Below are 25,096 nucleotides of genomic sequence, written 5' to 3' on the forward strand. Positions count from 1 at the left end.
CGCAGTTTTCCATCATTTTCAATATTAATAATGCAATAATCACTCCATGTGCTATCAGTCAATTCAAAGAGACTTCTGCAATGTGAATGAAGCGTATCACACAGTGCTCTGTAAAACACAGGCAGGTTTGTAGAAAACAAACATAGCTGTGTAGGAAAAACAGAACAACATAAACCAGCTGTAATCAAAGCAAAAAGATGCACCAGGCCTGGACTGTCCACCTGTCATCTGATGGTCTTAGATACCAGCTGATCATATGCAGGAACAGAGATTTGCACGCATGCATTCAAACCTTAAAAGCCAAGCTTTCAGGGCTTCAGGGAATTCAATTTTCAGGGATTTAGAGGAGGTACATTTATTGCTTGACTGATGACAGAACTGAAGTGAAATCACACTGGCAAGGAGAGCACAAAGAAAGTGATTTCATACTCTAAATATAAAATGAGCCACTGTTTTAATTTGATCAATTACATTAACATCAACATTAGATCAAAATGGACTGTTTCAAACGTAAATAATTCACATCAAAATGGGCTGTGAATGGCAATTCAAGCTTATTTTGACATGTTTAGATCTCATAAAGATCATATCATGTATTTTTCTTTACTGCTTTTTTCATGATCTAAAACAAGGCAAAATTTTGTTTTTACTCCCTCTTAATCCTACAGGTTACACCTCTCTGAATTAAATGGGCCATTTCTAAACTGCTTTGTACCTATGTAAATACAGTCTGTTACGATTGGCTTGCTTCTTGAATGCGAGATTACTACAGTCTTCAGTGTAACATCATGCTAAAATTAGGGCTCAAGAAACAAAAACTTTACTATTATCATTAATAGAAAACTGTATTGGCTGCTTAATAATTAAGTGGACACCAAGATACACCATTTAAAAGTTTGGGTAAGTTAAATTGTTCAAAACTGACAGTAAAAGCCATTTTTAATATTACAAAATTTGTAAAAAAATAAATAAATAAATAAATAAAGTACAACATTTCAAGTAAAAATATCTGTTTTCAAATAAATGCTGGTCTATTGAACTTCATATTAGTCAAAGAATCCTGAAATGGAAATTGCAATAAATCAAAATAGATTTAAATAGAAATATATAATTTTAAATTGTAACAATATTTCACACTTTTACAATTTTTACAATACATCCGTTCAAATAGCCAAAGTGAGAATCATAGACTCCTTTCGAAAACATTACCAAATCTTCATCATTCCAGACTTAAATACATGCGTGTGATATGTTTACATTGCAAGTTTCAAGCTTTCAAAAGAAAATTTGACTGTGTATGAAAGCAGTCCCTTACCTCCTCAAGCGCCCAAAGTGAATCAACAACAGGCTTGATCCTCTTTTGGTTGTAAAGTGAAAGAAGTTTTTGCACTGCTGTCTTGACTTGGCTACACCCTCCCTGCTTGAAGAGGAGGTTCAGGAGCGAGAATCCGGCTATGACTTTATTCTCCTCATACAGTTTGATAGGGTTCACCTTCTCAACCTGCCACCACTGTGAGATAAAGAACCATTTTTTTTACAATGATAACAGACCACCAAAACTTCAAAACATGAAACAGTTACATAATGTACCAACAATTAAGATGGTTACATTTTATGGGAAATAGACATTAAACTCTACTCACAGATTTAGCAAAACTGAAGAAACTTTTTGTTTCTCCTGTCACCATGTTTGATGAACCTGGAAATATGTTCACAAAGGTACATTTTAACACTGTACGTGTGTGTGTGTTTTGTGTTTGATTTTATGATCAAAGGTGCAGTTGCTATTGTGGAGGTAAAACATAAAATTCACTACAATGATGACTGAATAAAATATGAACAGTAGGATTTATAGGGTAAACTTGCAGAGTCAAGTCAACTATAAGTAAACCACTCACAGGTTAATTGATTTTTCTGATGAGTGTAACACTATGTCTCTGTGAAGGCTTCAAAACATTGCTTGTTTGAGCATCTCAACAAATCCGCCACACCAATATTGACTTTCAAGCTATCTGAGCAATGTCTGAAACCTGTCTGAAAACAATGATCATTTTTGCTGGAGCAAGTGGCTCAAACATAACATTTTTAATGGACATGAGATGTTGTAGAATACAAAGTACAATCTTGGCATATGAAGCAATAAAACATGGCACTATTACAGCAATGCCAAATGGCACTCTTATTAATAAGGTCCATCCAGAATGATGATGACTGATTCATTCATTTGGCAGTAATGTGTTTTTTAACCAAAATTTTACATTATCTCTGTGGTGTCTCTTCTAATTAGATATTCCTAATGGACAAGAAAGCTAAGGGAATTGAAGTAATTAAAGTTGCAGGCAATATCTTCTATGTGAATTATGTGATTAACCTCAATTGTGTCTAGTGACTGCTTTTAGATGAGGGTCGGAAGGTCACAAATGAACCTTTTGGATATTTCCAACAGAGGAAAAAATAACATCTTACAATCTCTTTCTTTACAATGCATGACCATTGCATGATGCAATAGTTACCAAATATGAAAGTTCTGTCACCATTAGTCTTTTTTTTTTTAAACGTATGCTAAAATTATTTTTCACAAGGGAAGATCTTTTATAGTACTATAGGACCAATTCTCCCCATTAACTAGCTGTTTATTAGCATGCATATTACTAGCATACTGGCTGTTTATTCATAGTTATAAAGCACATATTATGCCTTACTCTGTGTGACCATATTCTAGATTCTTTAATCCACCCCATACCTAAACTAAACAACTACATTACTATTAATAAGTATTATGTAAATGCTCTTCCATCTGTTAGTACCAACCATACAGGATGTACGTTCCCATGGGCTTGAGCAAACTTAGACCTTTTCCTGTGTTCTCCCCACACAAACAGTCCAGTACAATGTCTACTCCATCTGGAGATATCCTGCAGAAGAAAAAAGACACCATTAATCATTCAGTATTACTGCTCTAAGCACTGGTAGGCTGCTTAAATGGGGGCCTCTGAAAATTTGGAATATTAATAATTCCCTAATACTGAATATTGTTCAGCTGATAATGAATGCAAGGTTTGTCTTTATAAACATGGGTTCTAATGCATTCCTGTCTTCATGGTTCGTGGACCGCCTACAAATCTTGACCATTAGGAGGTCTTGTGATGCCCCGGGTCCTGCCTATTGTGGAAGCAAGACCAACTTGAGTCCGATTAAATTTTGCTTTGCCCCTGATCCTGACTGGAATGTGGAACCACAGAGATGACAAGAGTGCTGAGCTTCTCTCTCATACTCCATTTAAGTGAATAAATCACTTCAATAAAACATTTTGTTAGAATTACACAAAAAGTACATAATACTGCCATAGTTTTCTATAAATAAACCAACATAGTAATATGTTGTTTACAAATGAAATCCTATGGTGGCCACCATTCCTATCCACCATAGGAATCGTTGGACAAAAGCACCTAAATCTTGAAAAAAAAGAAAAGAAAAACGTTAATAGTAATATTAAAACAAAATAATGTTTCCTCAGTTTCTGCACATTTTCTGGCTTTTTTATTTTTTTTTACCAAAAACATGCATCAAGGTCAAATAATTTCAATTAAACACATATTTTTATATCATTCAAGATTTCAACTAAACTATGTTTGTGTATTTTAGAATTGCCATAATACCTTTTTTTTGCAAGGGAAACCAATAAAAATATACAAAACATGCTTTATACATCCACTGTAGGAAATGTTAGACAACAGTCCATAAAAATAAAAAAAAGAGTTTTCTCAAATTTGTTGCAATTGTCTCTGACTGAATCAGTTGCTGCACATTTTCTGGCTTAACCAGAACATAAACATGCATAAAATCACTTCAATAAAATACATATCATTCTAGACACAAACCAAGAAAATGTTGTTGTTGGTGTTATTATATTTTAGAATTACCATGTATTTTTACCAATTACTGCACCATGGTCTTGTTTCAGTACTTTTCTTTTTTTTTAAAGTAACCAATACAAAATCAACAAAAAATGCATTACAATTGAGATTCACCATAGGAAATTTTAGGGTGCTTTCACACTTGGTTCACTTGCCTGGTCCGAACTCGAGTTCGGTTGCTCCCCCCTCCCCCTTCCCCTGCTGGACTGTGTTCATATTGTAATATTTCGGTCCGAACCGCGTTTCGCTTGCGTCATCAAGCCAGCAGCTGTTTACCCCGTTGCTTGGGCAAGGGGGGAGAAGGCGGCAAATGCATAACATTACTCTCTGCACTTTTATGTATTACGTTTTTGAACTGTTCGTTTTGTTGATAAAGCTTCGGTACATAACGGCACTTGCGTCTGTCTTACCAATGTACTGAAAATGATCTAAAGAACGTTGAAGGAGAACATAAATGAGATGTACAGCTCTCTGCTTGCAGCGCATCAGTCACACTCATCGGGAAAGTGAGTGAAACACACACACAAACCACAAACACACATTTTCATCAAATAATTTGTCATTAAAAGCGGTTCACTTCCGCGATTTGGTACGATTGCGTTCACATAAGCAGTGAACCTTACCAGAGTTCACATGAAGTGTACCCCAGACCACCGTTGTTAAGCGGACTCTGGGTCTGATTCGCAGGTGCGCATCCGAGTACGGAAGACAGCGTTCACATCATCCAAACGAACCGAATTCTGACGTCAATCGACCCCGGGTGTGCACCAAAAGTGCTAGTGTGAAAGCACCCTTAGACACCAGCCCTTAAAACTCCTGCAATATAATGTTTACTTAAATTTGTCACGGCTGGCTCTGAATGAGTCAGTTGCTGCACATTTTCAGGCTTTGTGTGGTTGATAAGCAGGACGTACAGGTGCCCCTCCACATACATACTACAACACACTACCTTCCCATCTGCTGGGTGTTGCCATGGGGACAGGTGCCACGCAGGTCTAGAGGAAGCACTGGTGACGTCTGCCTTCTCACACTTGCCTTCTCCTCCCAGTATGACTCATGTATTATATTCTCATCACCTAACCAATCCTGTTTCTCGACGCTCGTTTACTTTCATGTAACGTCAAAAACAGCGTTTGTGCTTACTTCTTAACTTCTGGAACGCAGTCGATGTTTCTGTCAAACAGATGAGTGACTGAGTGCTGTATGGCTTCGTGTTTGAAGGGAGAGGCGGTCCCAAACACAGTGACATTCGGGACAGTGGAACACAATTGAGTGACTGCTTGACCCTAATATGGAAAAAGAGGAGAAGATCAATAGTTTTGAATAATAATTTTGATCACATCCCACCATAAGCCAATTAATAAAGCTGTTTTGATATTCGCTTGTTAAACTAGGAAAGCTAAATATCAAAACTGGATCGTTACGATGATGTTTTGTATCCAAATCCCCATTTTTCTATAAGCTAAAATAAAACTTTAATGTTTCTTTACTAACCCTTTCCCTCAAAGCAACACACTTACCACCGCACCTCCTGCGGAGTGAACTAACACAGACATCCCCTCCCGGAGATTGGCCACTTCAAACAGCATCATGTAGGCAGCCACAAAGTTCATAGAGAAGGCAGCCGCCTCTGGGAACGTCATGTCGTCTGGGATCTTATACACAAAATCCAACGGTGTGCACACCACCTCTGCCCAAGCACTGTAGTTTACAAAAGCCATCACTCTGTCACCGATCTGAAAGAAGACAAGACATGTCCTTAAAGGAATAGTTACATTTACATTTAGTCATTTAGCAGACGCTTTTTTCCAAAGCGACTTACAAATGAGGACAATGGAAGCAATCAAAATCAACAAAAGAGCAATGCTAAGTGCTATAACAAGTCTCAGTTGGCTTAAAGCTGCGGTAGGGAACTTTTGATGCTCTAGCGGTTAATAAATAGAACTGCTTGCGTCTTGCGGAAGAACATCGTAGCCAGAACTACTTCTCTCTGTTTATGTCTATGAAGAATCACAAAGGTACTGGGTTACTCTGCCGCGGTATCCCCGAAGCAATCTAAAATAGTCTGAATATAAACACTTATTATAGGTGCACCCTAGTGATTCAAGACAAGCTAAAAACACGGTTTGGAAAATGGATTCATGGTGTACTCGCTTATTATATACATTTTTCTACATTTTGAACACAAACAAAGTTACGGACCGCAGCTCTGATTGGTTGTTTCTTACCGGGAGCGGTCCGTAACTGCAAATGGCAATAGGACCACTGGGAGGAGCCAGAGGAGCTTGATTTTTTCACAGATTATCTGTCTCATATTCTACTGTCAGGACATAATGACAGGTTTCACAAATATGTAAAAAAAATATATATTTACAAAAGTTACCTACTGCAACTTTAAGCGCAGAACACATAGCAAAGGCTTTTTAAATAATATAATAAACAGATAGAATAGAAAAAGAATAGAGCAAGATAGTGTTAAGTCTTTTTTGCTTTTGTTAATTGTATAATAAAATGTAAAGAAAGATATAAATGTAAAACATTTTTTTAATAATACAATTATAATATAGAGTGCAAGAGATAGAGGGTCAGATAAAGATGGAAATGATGTGTCATGTGTCCTAAGGCCATTCAAGATGCAGAGGAGTTCATTTTTTCAACAGATTTAGAGAAATTTAGCATTACATCACTTATGCACCAATGGGTCCTCTGCAGTGAATGGGTGCCGTCAGAATGAGAGTCCAAACAGCTGATAAAAACATCACAAGTAATCCACACGATTCCAGCCCATCAATTATCATCTTGTGAAATGAAAAGCTGTGTGTTTGTAACAAACAAATCCACCATTTAAAATGTTTAACCTCCAAACAATTGCTTCCAGCTAAAATACAACTCCTTTATCCATTAGATTGCTTTCTCCAGTGAAAAGGTGGTCTCGTCTGATGAGTCAGGATAGAAATATGAACAGATCAAGCATAGTTTAGAAGCAGAAATAGTTCAAAACAGTTTTAAACAAAAATGTTTAGTGAATTTTGATGTGAGAGGACAACAGAGGATGGATTTTTTTTTTTTTTTTTTTCACTGGAGGAAGCGCTAATATGAATTATGGCTTCAATCATTTTGGCCAAGAGCACTGGTTTATAGTTAAAACGCTGGATTAGTTTCTAACAATCACAAAGCTTTCTGCTTCACAAAATGTCAATTGATGGACTATCGTGGTGTGAATTACTTGTGGATTATCATGATGTTTTTATCAGCTGTTTGGACTGTCATTCTGACGGCACCCATTCACTGCTATAGATCTACTGGTGAGCAAGTCACCCAAATCTGTTCCAATGAAGAAACTCACCTACATCTTAGATGGCCAGAGGGTGTATACATTTTCAGCAAACTGGTGAACTACTCCTTCAAACTCCATAGAGCAAACTATTATAATTATCAATGCCAGACTGAAATTAGATGCATATAAAACCAGAGCTTTTTTTTCTTCTTTCAATTAAAAAAAAAAAAATACAAAAATTTAATGAAAGGTTAGAAAAGTATAAAATCAAAATATTACTGAATATGTGCACAACCAACAAATCAGCATTGCAAACATTTCTGCACATACCTCAAAGCCTTCAGTGTTTTCTCCAACACTCTCTACAATCCCAGAACACTCAAATCCAGGCACAAAAGGTGTTTTTGGAGGATTATCAATATTTCCTTGACGCACCATTAGATCAAGAAAGTTCAGTCCACTGTAAAATTAAATGTTGATGTCAAGATAAATGTAATACTTAATTCTAGTTTATTTTAATAATTAATGTAATAAAGTATTCTGGACCCATACATTTATTCACCAGTTTTTTTTTTTGATGATGATTTACTTCCAAAACCACCAGCATTCAAATCATGAAATATTAAAATCTTAAATATCATTACTAATACGGATATTAGATGAAAGCACTTGTTCTTCTTGCTGCAACATGTTGCTGCTGCTGCTGCCAGCCAGTCGCGCGAGTCTCAGATGCGCCACACCACAGTCATCACGCATGCTGAAAAACAATTATTAAATGACTATGCAAGCTGAGATAATTACCATGCTTTCACGCGAATTTTGACTTCTCCTTCTTGAGGCTCTGGCATTGGTTTCTTGGTGACTTTGAGTTTGTTTAGACCACCAAAGCCCGTGAGCAGCACAGCACGCATTTCTTTTGAATCTACAACCGCAGAAACGGGATTGTCCGGCTCCTTCTGGTCTATCATTTGCTCGGTCTCTTCAGCAATCTCAGTCCCTTCCTTTGCCATGTCTGAAGGTGATGTGAACAGCCTAACGGTCTGCGGAATCCCTCCAGGAGACTGCGCTCTTTGCTGCTCCTGCCGCACCATCCACTAGTGATGTTCGAATCGTGAACGAATCGTTCTTGCGAATCGTTCATTGGAACCGATTCGCACAACGTTTGTGAATTACTTGACTGTTAAAGAGGTTATTGTAAAATGTATGAGACTTTTGGAAAAATAAAGAGCTAAACAGTATAAGGAAATATTGTTGCACCTCCAAAATAAATAAATAAAAATTAAAAGAGAAGCTTCTCAAGAGTCGATAAATCAGTTATGGAAGCGGTTCACTAAAACTAAAGATGCTGTATACATTTTATTCGCAAGTACAATCATAAACAGGAATATTTAACTAAGTATTTAAGTCGATAATAAGAACTACGTCGTAAAAATACTCGGTTATATAGATATATACAATTAGAAGCACTGAAATGAACTGTCCGAGCGAACCGATTCACTCAAATGAAATTTATTGGATGCTTTTCACTGGAAAGCAGAATACTGTAACCAAATAACATACTGTACCGTAGAACTAGTAATTGCCTACGAAATAAATAAATAAATACTTGATAAGAAGGTTTCTCCTCAGTACCACTGTACCTGTATTGGCGATACAATTAAAAATGCCACAAGGGAAATGCTTTTTGTTACAAAACACAAAAATGACATCTAGTGGTGAAATGGTCCATGCAAGTCATTAAAAAAAAATACACGCACCGAAGAAATTACATATGAAATAAAAATAATTGATAATTATTGGTTTGCTTGACCTAGAATAGGATCAATCTTCTGCCACACAAGGGTAAAGGATGTGACATGATTTAATGGATCAACAGACATAACAGAACAAAAAAAAATCTGATAACTGACAAATCTACTTCAAGTGTAATTGTAGACAAACAATGGGATCAATAAACTACTGAACAATGAAGATTCAAACCATCCACATGCCTTGCACACTTATTTTTACATTTTTCTTTCACGCTCTCATTTACAGCAAAAACAACATGACAAGTCTTTTCTTATGTGCGTATCACAGCATTTGTGAACCATATCTAACTATACATTTTTATTTATAAATGTAGAGTATTTATTTGCCACTGTTATAACTCTGCATATTTTACTTTAAAAAGAGAGACAGACTGAGAGACTGAGGTGTGTGATATAAGACGGCAGACTGACACAATGTGAGAATGACGCCGAGCAGTTGCTATTTTCCAGGAACATCAGTGAATATCCGCAGACCGTGCATGGCTTTAATCTCATCTTTAAGAGCCTGTTGAACAACAAACCACAGATTATGATTTACACTGAATACTATTTTAATGACATGTATTGTGATCTGATTAGCAATCAAATAACTACAGTAATGAATTAGTCAGAGAAATAATAAGATGAGACAAGTGGCTTGTTACACAAAGCTGATTGAACAAACACAGCATAGGTTTAGAGTTGACAAAACCAATCCAGGTTAGATCTGGTTCAGTGGGTTCTCACTGAGTTTATGCAATTCACTTCTCTGTTGAACGTTAAGAGAGTGTTATGAAATATGTCCAAGAAAAGAAAAAAAAGACACTGTTGCTGGCATGAAAGTTTGAGAAGGCTATTTTGTCTCTAAAATTCTTTTACTGTGAAGTGCTTTAATTTTTTTTAAGAGATACAGGGGGAGTGGCTTTACTGTATAAGATCATTTTGACTTGTGATCTCTTACCCAGAATCAAACCTATAATTCTGGATAGGATAGTTGTGTTGTGCAGGTCACCATAATGATGAACCCTGCTAAAAAACGCTCAATTTTAACGAGCTTGAAAAAAATAACAGACTTTGCTCAAACTTACATGGGTGTCCATTGAAACCGGCTTTATGTAAAAGGCCACAAAAACAAAAAAAAGTCAGACAAACAAGACTATTATTCATGCATCCTGTTTGGATAGCTGGGATGAAAAGAAAAGGAAAGAGGAGAGGAAACTGCGGTTTCTCAAATACTCTGTGCCAGGCCGTATGTTGCTTTGGCCTGTTTTGTTTTTTTTTTGGAACTCTTTTCATTGATGGTGGGAGAGAAAAAGGGGAACTACAAGGCCATATTTGGCACACTTGTGTAATAAAACCTGTATGACTTCATTCTGCAGAACACAAAAGATGATTGGGGTCACAAACAAACAATGGACTCCACCGGCTTTCATTGTATGACAAAAAAAAAGAAGATATTTTTCAAAATTATTATTTTGCGTTGTGCAGAATTATGTCATGGACTCTCTCCCTTTTACTTAATTTTTACTGAAATGTTGCATAAAAACCACTAACAGTCATGCTTTAATACTAAAGCTTGCTCAGTGATATTAAATCAATAATTATTATGATGCACAGCTTTCAGGAGCTCGCACTAATTCAGAAATTACGTTTAATGTATCTACTTTTAAAGACAACGCACATGACAATTTAAATAAAAAATATATAAAATAGAACTAACAGAGCTAATAGAACTGTTTACTGCATCAAGTTCTAAATATCCGATATGACTTTTACCTGATTGACTAACTGGTGCTGCTGCACTGTCCTCTTTCCTCTAAACTCATCAGACTCGATGTGTATCTCGTACATTGCACCACAGCCTCCTGAAATGAACCCAGAGACATTACAGCAAGCATGCATACATTTCCTGGCCGTTTAAACACAATTCAGATCTGACGCTTCATTACCTGATATATCCACCACCTTGAGCGATGAAGCGCGAGGAAACTTCTCCTTCAACAGTCGCGTGAGTCTCGTCTCTGCATCAGTCAGACTGGAAGCAGACCGCGCGAGCAGACCTCTACACAACACTTGAGGCTAAATACACGGAAAGACACAAATGCAACGATGGTTTTACAATATGATATTATTCCAGCGTGGTATCTGACAAGGCGACAGTGCAGCTTTATTCTGTGAGTGGGTCAAACGACTCTGTCACATTAACGCATGCAACACGTCATTTTGAGCAAACGCAAACAAAACACACGCGTTAAAACAGAGAGAGCAGATTCAAATATTTACGCTGCATCTGATGGTTCTGAGCACAGACATTTTGGCGTCGAGACAGTTCGTCAGTTCATCAAAGTATAATAAAATAAATATTAAGCCGAATATAGACTTGACAAAGTCATGTCCTGTTTAACTCCAGTGCTGCTCGTCTCGTGAATATGTCGTCACCACCTTCAGGAACACTTTCATGGCGCCCCCTGCTGATCAAACTATTAATCTACTTATATATTATTTATCCCGCGTCCCAAATATGGTCCCAAACAGTCTATGGTCCCAATGTTCATACGTGTCCATCCTAAATAGTACCTTAGATAAAAAAAAAATAAGTGCGTCCCAAAGCGTTGTATGTTCAAAAGAGTATACCATAAGTCCCCGGATGGTCTACTATTTCAGGTCATTTTTGAAGTCTGGATCAGTGCACACTTTAATGGCTAATAGTGTGCATATTTACATAAAAATATTAAGTATAATTAAATAAGTAATAATTAAATATTAAGTTTATAAATAAGTATTTATAAACAGTTCAGATTATTCACGTCACCTCCGTAAGAACCATATGATTGCCAGAACATATTTACTGGGATTTTTGAAAAGGTCCTGGGGGGTATTCCAGAAAGCAGGTTATGTGACATACCCGGGTATGTTTAAGAGTAAGTAAGCGGATAACCTCAACTTTGGGTTCCAAAAACAGAGGTAACTTTCAGGGTATGTTAGTAGTCATAGCAACTCACTCTCTAAACTTAACCTGCTCCGGAGCAGGTTATGTTCCAGGGTTAGTTCACTACAGCGAGCCTTCAATGGGGTGACAGATTAATATATAATTATACAATATGTAATATAGCCTATTTTATATATATATATATATATATATATATATATGATATGTTAATGAGGAAGCGCTAATATAATTAATAAATAAGGTAATATATTACTCTAATATGATTATTTATTTTATTGGCATATATAAGAGTTATCTATAAATTATGTATTAAGAGGTATGTATAAATTATAAAACAATATGACAAGGTAATGTTTAACTTATATATATTTATATATTTTATTTATTACATGTTATATCTCACACATGGAGTGGTATTTTCTATAATGTCTGAATTCTAAATCAAAATACATATCTGATATGACTTAATGTATAATTAGCATAAAACAAATAATACAATTTACATTCTCAAGGATTGGAAAAAATAAATAAATGATTGCACAGCCATCAGTAAGGTGGCGATATGCACTAAGCAGGTAAACAACTAATGAACAAAAGAAGAAGAAAGAAACAGCTTGGCGCGCTTTTTCTTAGCGTCCGTTTCTATAGTGACTCGTCGTCGATTCGTTGCTCTGTTGAGAATGTCTTGAGTCTTAACCAGGAACATACTCTGAGTTGAATGAACTTACTCCCGGACGTGTTTTTGGAACCACATACCTCGAGTAAGCAAGGTTTGGGGTTAATCAACCGAGATTTCAGGGTTTAGTTCACGGTAAGTTAACCCTGCTTTCTGGAATACACCCCCGTTCACACATGATCTACACTTTAACTAACCAGTAATTTATCAGTAAAGACTGTTTGTGTGAAAGGGGCTAAACTCATCCTGTGTATATTATATGTTGTGTATTTGAATTGCTTAACGTGCATTATCAAAGATTTGTAACGTAAATCATTTATAAACCTTTGCCAACACAGGAGAATACATCAGCTTATGTCAGATGCCATGTATAGTAGGCTACATCGCGATTTCAAAATAAACGTTTCTGCATGTGGCCAAAGATTAAAATTTAATGTATTTTTAACATCGTTTAATCACGCTGTAAAGTTAAACATCACCAGGCCATTGGCGCCCTCTTCGGGTATTTGTTTTAATAAATGATAATGTTCTTATGTTGGTTATGTTCATATAAAGGCATATTACATTATGTATTTTACTAGTGTTGTTCAATACAATCATGTAATATCTTGATTTTGATATTTTGAGCAAATTATTATTGCCTTATCGTTCGTTTATATATAAATACTCATTTTAAAGCTTTGATTACATTTAGGTCTGTTTTTGTTAGTATTAAAAGTAGGCACTTTAGGACACAGCACTAGTCAAAATGACTGGTAGAGGCTTTGAATCAGCCCATTGATTTGAATCGATTCATACCTCATTCAGGAAGGCGATCAGATTTCATAGCACACTTCCTATTTCAGTTGTGAAAATGTTATTTGAAATCTAATTTGTCATCTATGAATGAAATAATAGGCCAGAAACTATCCATTTCAGATTCTATAAAATATTTTCTTTAATGTTCAACAGAAGAAACCGATTTGGAACTAAATGAGGAGAACGTCCTTGAAATCTCACTTGTTAATAAAAAAAAAAATAAGGCTGGTAGAACATTTTTGTATGTTTTGTTTTATTTTTGTTTTGGGTTATATACTATTATTAGAATGAATAATTAGGTTTATGGGTGATCCCATGAATAAGGCGGCATATCAAAAACATTCTATTCTTACCAAATCTTAAAACGTCACAAACTGAAAACCAGAATTTCATTTGAGGACATTACCCCATTTGATGTCTTTGTGCAAGCAAAAAAAAGACAGAACAACAGTTCTCATTTCTATTTGAGATAACAATTGACCTTAAAGTACATTTTATACATATTTTTCCAAATAAGAAAACAAAACATGTAAAAAGTGTATTCTTGGTCCAGATGGTGTCCATTTGTTCCACTGTATATAGTCAATCACAAAATGTGACTTCAATGTGACATACAAAAGGTCTATCAACTTTGTAACCAGATTATCAGAATACCAACATTTACAGGAGATTCTCCATCTCGGTCATCATGCCGGTGTTTCTGGCATACAAAGCTTTAACTACTGTCTGGTATGAAGTAGCCATGCATGTCCATGTGGAAATCTACATCTATACATGCCCGGGCAACCTCTTTGAAAGACTTGCCATCAAGCACCAATAGAAAGCCACCCTGCCCAGGTTTGGCGTTTATGATGCATGTCAGGACTACACCTAAAAATTAAGAAAATAGAAAGCAAACAGCTTAGGTGTTAAGAAAATAACAAAAAGGCAATTATGATTTTTAAATCCATTTAAAATTATAATCTTTGGCCACATGCAGAAACGTTTATTTTGAAATCGATGTACAATACAGGACATATTTAGACATCGGCTGATGTATTCAATGCGATTCATTTGGTCAATAGCACAAACCTCACACAGATTATTAAGACCGTAACTAACCATCATCTTCATCGACTGCATCTGGTCTGGGAATGAAGACCGGCTCCGAGGCAAAACCATCTCCTCCAGTCCACTCAATCTTCTGCTTCATCTCAGCATCAAACTTGACAATCTGTTTGATTTATATGGATCACATTTACTGACAATGTTTACTTTGGAAATTTTGCAAGGTTTATAAATATACTGTAAAAATGTAAATAGTCGATACCTTTGTAGCCACTGGGGATATGTCCACACAACACATGTACGAATATCTGTACTTCTTTCCATTGAAGTTGTAATTAATTCTTGGAAGTTCCACACCTACATGAGATGCATCAGTTCAGAGATTAAGAGAGCCCAAGTATTAAAATAATAATCAAAAAGAATGTGACTTGCCAGCCACTTTTAGCTTAACCCATTCAACACATTAACACAATGTCTAATAAGCCAATCACATAGCAGTCAATACATTTAGGTACAGTATGTAGACAGTCTAGGAGATCATATCTTATGTTCAAAGTGAGCATCAGAATGGTGAAGAAAGGAAGTTTAAGTGTCTTTCCACATGGCATGGTTGTTAGTGCCAGACATGCTTGTCTGCGCATTTCAGAAACAAGCTGATCTACTGAGATTTTCACGCACAACCATCTTTTTACGGAGAATGGTCTGAAACCGAAAGGATCCAGCCAGTGGCAGCTCTGTGGGCGAAAATGCCTTGTTGATGCTGGAGGGCAGAACAATGGCCAGACTGGCTTGAGCTGATAGAAAGGCAACAGTAATGCTAGTTTCACAATGTGTGTTTTCCACACCAGCAGCAGGACCAGCATGCGAGTCAAGCAGTGACACTCAGTGTCATTAGCTTACCATCACAGAGAACCTCGCCCTGACACAAAACTTTCCCCTCTTTCTCCTTTACAGCACTTGCTGTCGTGTATTTAAGTTTGACCAGATCCTCACCCATCTCACCCTGGGTAAGAAAAAAAAAAAAAAAAAAAAGGATCTAAATAATCAGTTGACGGTCTATAGTCGAAGTCTGTTAATAGAGCATAATAAAAGCAGATTTCCATTGATGGAAATAACAGTGTTTGCACAGCAGCCAAAGTTTAAAGTTTTTTTTTTTTTTTTTTTAAACCAGAATGTTTACCAAATATGAATACTATGAACATCATGACATACCATGTCGCTAAGGGGCAAGACAAATCTTTTGCACTTTGGCTTGCAGTACACAGTATCTGCTCCCATCTGCTCCTTCAGCTTGTCCAGGTAAAACATTTCATACAAGCTGTTGTCATCATAACAGATCACGTCAAAAACAACATGGCCATCATCTTCAAATGCATTGACTTGATGGTAGACAGCCATTGCACCAGTGTAGAATTTGATCCCAACTTCCTTCTTTGTCTTTCGGTCAATAAGGTGAATTAGGGTCTGATGAACATAGTGATAAAAGAGAAGTTTAAATATGCAAAGTAAACTGGTACATTTTCCAGTTGACAGAAGCATGTCCAGACGGGCAATCAAACGGTCTAAAAGAGTTTATCCTTACGCTGTCTTCAGGGTGGAATTTCATGCAGCTGGCCCAGCTGACCCTCCTCAGATAGGCTGTGGCCATTTTGAGGACATCCAGCTTTAAGGGCTGCTCGATAAAGACAAAGTAGTTGTCGGTCATGCCAAAGCTGTGGTAATAACTGGGTGAGAGCAGGGAACGGCAGGGCACAGTACACACGACCTCAGCGCTTTTCAAAGGTGGAGACCCATCTGACCCACCTGATTAAAAAAAAGGAAATTGAGGGTTAGAAGTTCTTAGCATGTCAAGTAATTAGTGACAGGAACAACCTGAGCTTTTCTAAACTTCTTGCAAGTGATTTTTTTCTTCTTTTTTTTTTGGGCCAGAAGCAACGGTTTGAAATTAAAAATCTGTCTTCCCTGAGTTTAATACATAATGCAGCTGTGAACTTTCCTTCAAAGGGACTTCGATATAATGCTTAAAAGTGATGCAGGTCATTTAGTGGCCACCAGTGGCTATAAACAAGTATTACAAAAATAATTGCAAGTTTTTTCAGCAAAACTTAACAGCACAGGCTTTAATATGACTGCCAGAGCATTGGTACGCTGTTGCTAAGGTGTTCCAATTAGTTTAGACGTGTGCAAGCAGAGCCAAGTTTAATATCTGGGGGTTATGGATTTGAACAAACCCTTAAAGCTGCAGTAGGTAACTTTTGTAAAAATATATATTTTTAAAATATTTGTTAAACCTGTCATTATGTCCTGACAGTAGAATATGAGACAGATAATCTGTAAAAAAAAAAAAAAAAAAAAAAAAAAAAAAAAAAAAAAAAAAAAAAAAACCCCAAGCTCCTCTGGCTCCTCCCAGTGGTCCTATTGCCATTTGCAGAAATTCATCCGCTCCCGGTAAGAAACAACCAATCAGAGCTGCGGTCCGTAACTTTGTGTTCAAGATGTAGAAATGTATAAAATAAGCGAGTACACCATGAATCCATTTTCCAAATGTGTTTTTAGCTTGTTCTGAATCACTAGGGTGCACCTATAATAAGTGTTTATATTCTGACTATTTTAGATTGCTTCGGAGGTACCGCGGCGGAGTAACCCAGTACCTTTGTGATTCTTCATAGACATAAGCAGAGAGAAGTAGTTCCGGCTACGATGTTCTTCCACAAGCAGTTCTGTTTATTAACCACTAGAGCGTCAAAAGTTACCGACTGCAGCTTTAAGATGAAAAAAAAAAATTGTAAGGTGCACCAGAAGTTATACTTACTTCCTCCTGGAACCTTGAACAAGGTGTATTTAGTTTTGCCCTTCTCTGCGATGCATGTTCCCATACTGTAGCTATTTCCCTCTTTATCATAATGCGTATGTGATGCCACAATATTTACAGGAAGGTATTTCAGGTAGTCCACCTTGAGCGAATAAAGCAAAAATATTCTTTGAGGACATGTAAACAAAAAAGAAAAACATTTAAATCGTGACTATCCTCAGAATAGCTTTATCATGGATATTAGAAAATTTGGTCTTGGTAGACTAGAACGGCTATGCAAGCTGCGGCTGAATGGAATTTACTGCCAATAGATAGACAAACTGCTGGGAGTATATAGCAAGATATGCTGCTACAGCTTGAATAGGCATAAATAAATCCCATAGCATATTTAGCTTAACTAGCTTTTAGCAAACACTGAACTAGTCTATATAAAGGTTGAGCAAGCAAGCTCATTGGCTGCAGAAACCAATTAGTTTGTGCCATGTAATCAATGTAGTTGCTAGGAGATTGCATGCAAATGACATCAGTCTGCACAGACTAGAGTTGTAGAGTCTGAACTAGATACTTTTACAATTTTTTTTTTTTACCTTGTCTTGGGTCTCTAAAGTCATGGGGTCAATTTTACGAATGTAATTGGTCTCAGATGTAGCATGGTATTCATTTCCATATTTGATTATGTTATTGGCACAGTTGTCAGTGAAGTCTGGAATGGTGTGGCTCAGGAAAGTGATCACTCTGAAAAAGGAGAGAGAAAAAATAGTTCACTAACAATATCCTTTTTTCTTCCTGAAACAAACGTATCAGAGAGTTATGCTACTTACTTTGAGAATATATTTTTGCATGGGTCTGGGTACGCCATGGTTCCCATCTCAGACACCACTATTCTGTTGGCCTGCATGTTCGAGTTGTAGGTGTCACCTTGAAGATACTTGCTTTTGTACGTCACTTCTCCTGGGAGAAAATAAATAAAATTAGATTCATTGCACAAAAACAAATATTTCAAGAGCTTGTTTATTTATTTTTATTCTAATGGTTAGAACTAACAGTTTAGGAACATAAATTCAGCGTCTCAAAATTAGAATATTCAATTTTGAGCTTGATTAATCTAGAGTATAAATACTGGGAACCTCTTGGGCAAGTTTAGAACATGCAACCACAAATAAGGGAAAAACTACTGACGTGACAGTTGTCCAGAAAACGATCACTGACACCCTCCACAAGGAGGGTAAGCCACAGAAGGTCATTGCTGAAAGGACTGGCTGTTCACAGAGTGCTGTATCAAAATGTTTTCAGAGAAAGTTGACTGGAAGCAAAGCATGTGAGTGGAGCAGTGAGAATTTCTGCTCCTAGAACCAAGCCATTCCCAAACCAGAAAACTTCAGAAGCATCTCACCTAGGGTAAGGAGAAAAAGAACTGGACTGCTGCTCAGTGGTCCACGGTCTTTTCAGATTAAAGTAAATTGAGCATTTCATTTGGAAATCAAGGTCTGGAGAAAGACTGGAGGCGCAAAGAATCCAAAATCCATTGTGAAGTTTCTGGAGTCAGTGATTATTTGTTGTGCCATGATGTCTGTTGGTCCATTGTGTTTCATCAAGTCCAAAGTCAATGCAGCCATCTACCAGGAGATTTGAGAGCACTTTATGCTTCCATCTGCTGACAAGCTTTATGGAGATGCTGATTTCATTTTCCTGCTGGTCTTTAGCACCTGGCCACAGTGCCAAAATGACTTCCTTGTGGTTTGTGGACCATGATATTACGGTGCTTGATTCGCCAGCCGACTCACCTGACCTGAACCTCACAGAGACTCTATGGGGTATTGTGAGGAGGAAGATAAGGAAAATCAAACAATAGAGAGGAGCTGAAGGCCACCATCAAAGCAACCTGGGCTTCAATCATGCCTCAGCAGTGCCACAGGCTGATGGCTTCCATGCCACGCTGAAGCAGTAATTTTGTGCAAAAAGAGCCCCAACAAAGTACTGAGTGCATAATTTAACCTGGTTTTTAATTTTAAGCTGAAAGGCATAATCATCAGAATTGGAGAGAGGAAGGGAAATAAACCCACCCCTTTTGAAATTTTTTTAAGTTACAGAAAAATTAACTTTTCCATGATATTCAAATTTTTTGAGATGGACCTGTATCTTCATGTGGACCACTGAACTAACAAAACCCTCAGGACAGTAGAAATGTACATAAAAGCCAGAATGCCAAAGTCAATACCTTTTTTAATTGTGAAACTGTGCAAAAGTGCCATTCCATCAAACCAATGGTTGTATCTGGTCTCTCCCAAAGAGAAGAGGCCAGGTCCATTGCGTAGAAGCGTGCCCTGCAGCCATTCAGGAATCAAGCCTGCAGAGAAAATTAAAAAGAAGAGAAAAATTAAATAGTGTATACACATCACATTTTTTTTTATTTTTTTCCTTTTTCAGTTTGTCTTTTCCTGGATTTAAACTTCTGCTCTAGTTGTACACCATTCTGGTTTATCATTTTAATTCTGTATCATGATTAAATATCGCAGGCCTATTAATGATAAATTCATTGTATTCTTTCCTTTAAGTGACAATGACTAAAAGCATCTGCTAACTGAATAAATGCATATGAAAAGTACAGGGTTCGTACAATATTTAAACCGGAAATTCAAGCAGCGACAGCTGGTGCTTATAAATGTTACTTAATAAAAATTACTATTCATCATTGTTACTGCCTATTCTAAAACTTATTCTATAGTAGACCATAGCTAATATAAACCATTTTCACATTTGTACCAGCAAAAGGAAAAATACACTACTGCATTCCCATTGCTTGCAGAACGAGCAAGCAAGCGGGCAAGAGATAGAATGGTAGTCAGAAACAAAAACAAAAAAATGATAAATAATTTCACCCCCTTAGCGGTTTTATTTATTAAAAAAAAAAAAAAATCCTTTGTAGTAATACTTAATATATTTTTGTGTTACAGACTAAAATTGTTGCAGAAAGCAGTTTTTGTCTGGAGTTTTTGTAAGCAGCTAAACACTTCTAATATGGAGTGAAAGTCAATATAATTGTCTGGTTTTATAAGTAATTTAATTCAAAGAGAATATGATTAATGTATTAAAAAAAACTGGTTTAGGTGATCTGGACACCACGAGAATGAGAGGACATGTTTAGTATGATGATTTTAACAAACCAATTTCAAATATTGTCCCAAGTAATGGAGTTATTAGATTATACCATCTCTTGGCTGCCTTTATTTTGACTAGAGGGAGTTGATTTTACACATAACTTTTATGTGCCAAAACTGCCAATGCATTGCGACACACTGCATGTCCTAAAAAAACAAAAAAAAAAACAAAGACAGCGATTCATCTCATTACGGAGTGTTTTCAGGCATTCTCAACTAGTAAATTCTAGTCAACCAGTAAACTAATTTGGTCAAGCTTCAATGGTGGGGATATAATAATTTCCAACCGCCAAGTTAAACTATTAGTGTTACAAACAAACAAAGAAACACACAGAGTCAGGCTTCACATGGTATATCAAACAACAACTGATAGGAATAAGAAAAAAAAAAGAGATACGAAAAATTCTAACAAAATTGTGTATTTTTTAGTTGTCTGACATGACTGGACAAGGTGAATAAGATATTATGAACTTACCGTGAATGTCCTAGCTATTATAAAAGTGTTTAGGTCACAGTGGTGCCTTCCAAGAGAAATACAATAAAACACGGTGCAGTGCAAATTTGTATATTGCGTAAATAAACACATTTAAGCATTTAACACTTATCAGCGAAAAAAACGGCATTGATTCACTACAGGCGCGTGATGGCAGCGTATTTTCAGCTCATACCTTTTACATCAGCTTTGATGGGCTCCGGATGCTCGTCCTTGTCTTTACTATAGTCGTACTGCATCGTCCCAAAGCGTCTTCGAAAGTTTCTCTCCTCAGAAATGTGGCGTGCGAACACAAACTGTCTTTAAAGATTTAAGAAGCTGAAGACTCCGCCTCTCATTACAGGACTGTGTTTGCAACGTGCTTCTCTTATCATCTCATTACTGCCGTGGGATCGTGATTTACTGTTCACCACTATTCTGTCTTAAAATGTAAACAGGTGCAAATTATATGAAAGAGAACACACAAAGTAGGTCAATCTGGTTGTCTATTTCATTTAACTGTAACATACCATTAGCATAACGTTTATCTGAGATAAACATCAAAAAAGAAAAGTCAGCCAGGTAAGCGTTTTACTTTTGTAGTTGTTTTTGCACATTGTGTTGTGTTGTGTGTGGAGCCTGTTTTATTTTAGATAAATGCCTTGAAGTCAAAAAAGTCAGACATGCCATGTTGAGAGCGCATGACAAAATTTACTCTACTGAATTCATCTCAAATAGCGTCCTATTAAACAATTTGCTGCTTAAAAAAATCAGTGACTCTGAATAACATATTTTTTTACAGTTATATTGGAAATGAAAAAACATAAACTTCTTTAGTCAGTCCATGCTGATAGACCTAGATTTCAGTCTATATCCAAATGACTGTTAACCTATAACTGCCAGCACAATACTTTTCTTCTAATCCTAATAAATGCAAAATTTATGTTTTCTATATTCAGCGAACAGTAAAACTCTATATTGTAGACAGTATTCATTATGATTAAATGTTTGAAGAATTCGGCCTATATACACTTCGGGCAATGAATACCAGTCCATAGTGAGCAAATGAGGATCCACCCACATTTAAGGTGATTGCATTTAAAACAGCTGGTTATTTAACACATGCTGCCTTCACGTGCTATCGGAATTATCATAAATACGAGTTTCCTAATCGGAAATTAAACGTGAAGTACGCTCAAATCTTATTTGCAACTGGGAAATTCGGAAATCATTTTGATACCAGTTTCCGAGTTGGGCGGATCACATCTTTAAATATGGATGGGACAAATTGTTCAGTGCTGTTCTCACAACAACTACATCCCTTTGTCTTGTCATTTAAAGTAGTGTATTAACAGGCTAGACATGAATGATCATTTATAGTATGTTTTATAAGCATGTCTTTGACCGAAAATCCAGAATTGTCACCAAAACTGCATGTGTAGCGCGATGAATGTTTCTGATAGTCAACCAATGGGATGCTACATTTTATTATTTCCGACATTAAAGCACTTGAATAAGACAACCTCTAAATCACGACTTCATAAGTGGGAAATTGGACTTTTCTGATTGCATGGGAAGGCAGCATGCTGAGAACACGATTCTAGTATACACACCCTGTGTCAACCACTCATTTTTTTTTTTTTTTTTTTTTTATTAAATAAAAACCCTGACCTGAACTGATATGGCCAGTAATTCGTCACAAATTATGTCTAATGTCATAGCATGACCAAAACAAATTCTAATTTCCACAATTTCACATTAAATTCTTTGGAGAAAAAAATCCTATTTTTAAATTATTTTTAATTTTAGTACATCAAGTTTAACTAAAGTGCTGTTTATGAAGGTTATACATTTAACACCAAGCATATCTGCAGACTTTGTTGATTTTTCTCCTTGACTCCTTTAACTCAAAAGTTAAGAATGTTATTTATGACATTACCCCTGTGAAAGTCTGAAAGAAGAAACCCAAAAGCAGTACAGAGTATGAAAAGATAATGCAAAAAAAAAATCTGATGAAATGAATTGAAATTCACTAAAACATCTATAAAGACTGCCTTCATGGTTTCAGTGTGGATCTAAGCACAGCTAGAAAGACAGTCTCAAACCATTTTAAGAGCAACTTGAACAAAACTCACACACACACACACACACTTTTTGCTACTGTTGAGAGACTAAAAGTCCAAGTCAGATTGCCAGTGAAAAATGCTCCCAGACAGCAAATACAATGAGTTTGCTTCCTCCTTTTCTGAGAAGAACAATAATATCATAAAGACAAACAGCACATCCTCAAATTGTGGAGAGGTTAAACTGATCTGACTACAATTTCATAAAGTTATTACAGTATGTCTGATTTCAAAGCAATTGATGGCCAAATTATGTAAAAAACAGTACAGCACCTTAAAACATCAACCTGCAGCCTTTACACCCTTCCCAGAACTTTTTTTTTTTTTTCAAAAGGGTGTTTAATTGTTAAGAAGCAGATCTCTTAGAAGTGGTAAACACCTCACTTCTTTCTGGGACTTATCGTTGAAAAGGCTGTTTTAGATCAGCTGAAGAACTTCTAAAACTTAAATGGATACCTGGACAATTTTCAGTCTGGATTCTGACAACATCAGAGCACACTGACAGCGCTCATAAAGATAATAAATGATATTCGCTTAAATACTGATTCTGGCAAAATAACAGTGCTGGTACTACTATACCTCAGTGCTGCATTTGACACGGTCGATTATAACATTCTAGAGAGACTAGAAGAACTGGGTCAGGCTTTCTAGAATGGTCCTCAAATGGTTCATGTCATACTTGGAAGGGTGATTATGTGAGTACAGGTGACCATTGGTCTAAGTGGACACACATGACATGTGAGGTCCCTCAAGGCTCAATTCTTGCACCATTCTTGTTCAATCTGTATATCCTTCCACTGAGTCAAATAATGAGAAGAACCAAACTGCTATTTAGATGACACTCAGATTTACTAGCCTCACTGCCTGATGGGGTGACACTGGTTTGAGAGTTGTACTTGTAACCCAAAGGTTAGAGTTTAAGTCTCGGGTGCGGCAGAGATTTTAGGTCGGGGGATTGAATGACCAGCTCTCTCTTCCACTCTCAATAACACAACTGAGGTGAGACCCTTGAGCAAGGCACTGAACCCACAACTGCAGCAAAAATGGCTGCCCACTGCTCTGGGTCTGTGTACAGTAGTGTTGCTTTTGTCAGCGAAAATTATGACTAACTATCATCGTCAACAAACCTTTATCACGATAACGAAAACAAGTTGTGTTGTTTATTATTATTCTTTAGCAGTATTTCTGTTTCCTGTGTCACTTCAGGGGCTGCATCTGGTCGCACTGTGCAGACGCAGCAGGTGACGTCTCTTCCTCAAGCCCCACTCGCTGCATTATTTAGAAGACGACAACAAACAAAGTTAAGTCTGAAACAGAGAAAGGGATTGATATGTGTACTTCTAACATGTTTGGTTGGCAAAATAAATGTAAATACAAATCAGAGCATCTTCCGTGTCTGGAATTAATGTATTCTCTAGTCTATAAGGTAACAATAATATAATAAGATAACCTTGTTGGAAATGGGTTTGGCTAAAAGAAAATTTTGGTTTCGTCTATACTACTAGGTACTTCTACTATATTGACTGGGTTAAATAGAATTGGATTACTAAAGAGACTAAAATACAATTTCGTAAAATTAAACATGCCACCAAAAACAACACTAGTGTTCACTACTCACTGCTGTGTTTGTGAGTGCCCTTGGATGGGTTAAAAGCAGAGCACATATTCAGAGTATGAGACACCATACTTGGCTCCACATCACATCACTCACTAATGACTGAAATAAATTTGAAAGTATTATTACTTGTTTACAAATCACTCTAATGGCCAGTGACCTCAATATGTTGCAGTCATGCTCACTGAATATAAATCTAACAGACCACTAGGTCTGATCACTAGGATCAGAACAGTTAAAAATACCAAGGGTTCACTCAAAACAAGGAGAGTCTGTGTAACAAAAAAACTTCATAATCACCGGGAAGAAGGAGGCGGGAACCGACGGACAATCAAAATCACAACTTTAATAAAACATAAAATAAAACCCAGGCCTTGTCCTCTCGTCCTTCAATGTCAATGTTCCTGTTTTATATCCTTTTATCTCCTCCGTTGGACTCGAGACCGGTGGTTCAAACAGGT

The 25,096-nt window shown here is 36.6% G+C and overlaps 3 protein-coding genes across 3 annotated transcripts in view; all 3 read right to left on the bottom strand.

The window, feature by feature from the left end:
* LOC113051772 (synaptic vesicle membrane protein VAT-1 homolog-like) overlaps positions 1-8,291 on the bottom strand; it is a 41,341-nt gene extending 33,050 nt beyond the window's left edge. Inside the window, exons 1-7 of the mRNA XM_026215836.1 lie at positions 7,996-8,291; positions 7,525-7,654; positions 5,438-5,653; positions 5,061-5,203; positions 2,812-2,915; positions 1,644-1,699; positions 1,316-1,510 (exon numbers count right to left, since the gene is read on the bottom strand). Coding sequence (XP_026071621.1) covers positions 1,316-1,510; positions 1,644-1,699; positions 2,812-2,915; positions 5,061-5,203; positions 5,438-5,653; positions 7,525-7,654; positions 7,996-8,285 — 1,134 coding nt within the window. The 5' untranslated portion in view covers positions 8,286-8,291. The remainder of the gene's footprint in view (positions 1-1,315; positions 1,511-1,643; positions 1,700-2,811; positions 2,916-5,060; positions 5,204-5,437; positions 5,654-7,524; positions 7,655-7,995) is intronic.
* A 696-nt stretch (positions 8,292-8,987) lies between these two features.
* On the bottom strand, positions 8,988-11,449 carry LOC113051773 (bolA-like protein 3). Its single transcript, XM_026215837.1, has 4 exons — positions 11,268-11,449; positions 10,934-11,063; positions 10,761-10,849; positions 8,988-9,510 (listed from the first exon to the last, which is right to left on the bottom strand). The coding sequence occupies exons 1-4, from the start codon at positions 11,295-11,297 to the stop codon at positions 9,445-9,447; spliced, it is 315 nt and encodes a 104-aa protein (XP_026071622.1). The 5' UTR covers positions 11,298-11,449; the 3' UTR covers positions 8,988-9,444.
* A 2,405-nt stretch (positions 11,450-13,854) lies between these two features.
* On the bottom strand, positions 13,855-21,296 carry LOC113051774 (beta,beta-carotene 15,15'-dioxygenase-like). Its single transcript, XM_026215838.1, has 11 exons — positions 21,094-21,296; positions 19,486-19,614; positions 18,089-18,218; positions 17,855-18,002; positions 17,268-17,409; positions 16,038-16,258; positions 15,668-15,919; positions 15,356-15,458; positions 14,718-14,812; positions 14,510-14,621; positions 13,855-14,278 (listed from the first exon to the last, which is right to left on the bottom strand). Exons 1-11 carry the CDS (start codon positions 21,155-21,157, stop codon positions 14,124-14,126), a joined length of 1,551 nt encoding a protein of 516 aa, XP_026071623.1. The 5' UTR covers positions 21,158-21,296; the 3' UTR covers positions 13,855-14,123.
* Positions 21,297-25,096: the final 3,800 nt, after the last annotated feature.

The sequence above is a fragment of the Carassius auratus genome, chromosome 32 (genome assembly GCF_003368295.1).
Source record: "Carassius auratus strain Wakin chromosome 32, ASM336829v1, whole genome shotgun sequence".
In the NCBI taxonomy this organism is placed as follows: domain Eukaryota; kingdom Metazoa; phylum Chordata; class Actinopteri; order Cypriniformes; family Cyprinidae; genus Carassius; species Carassius auratus.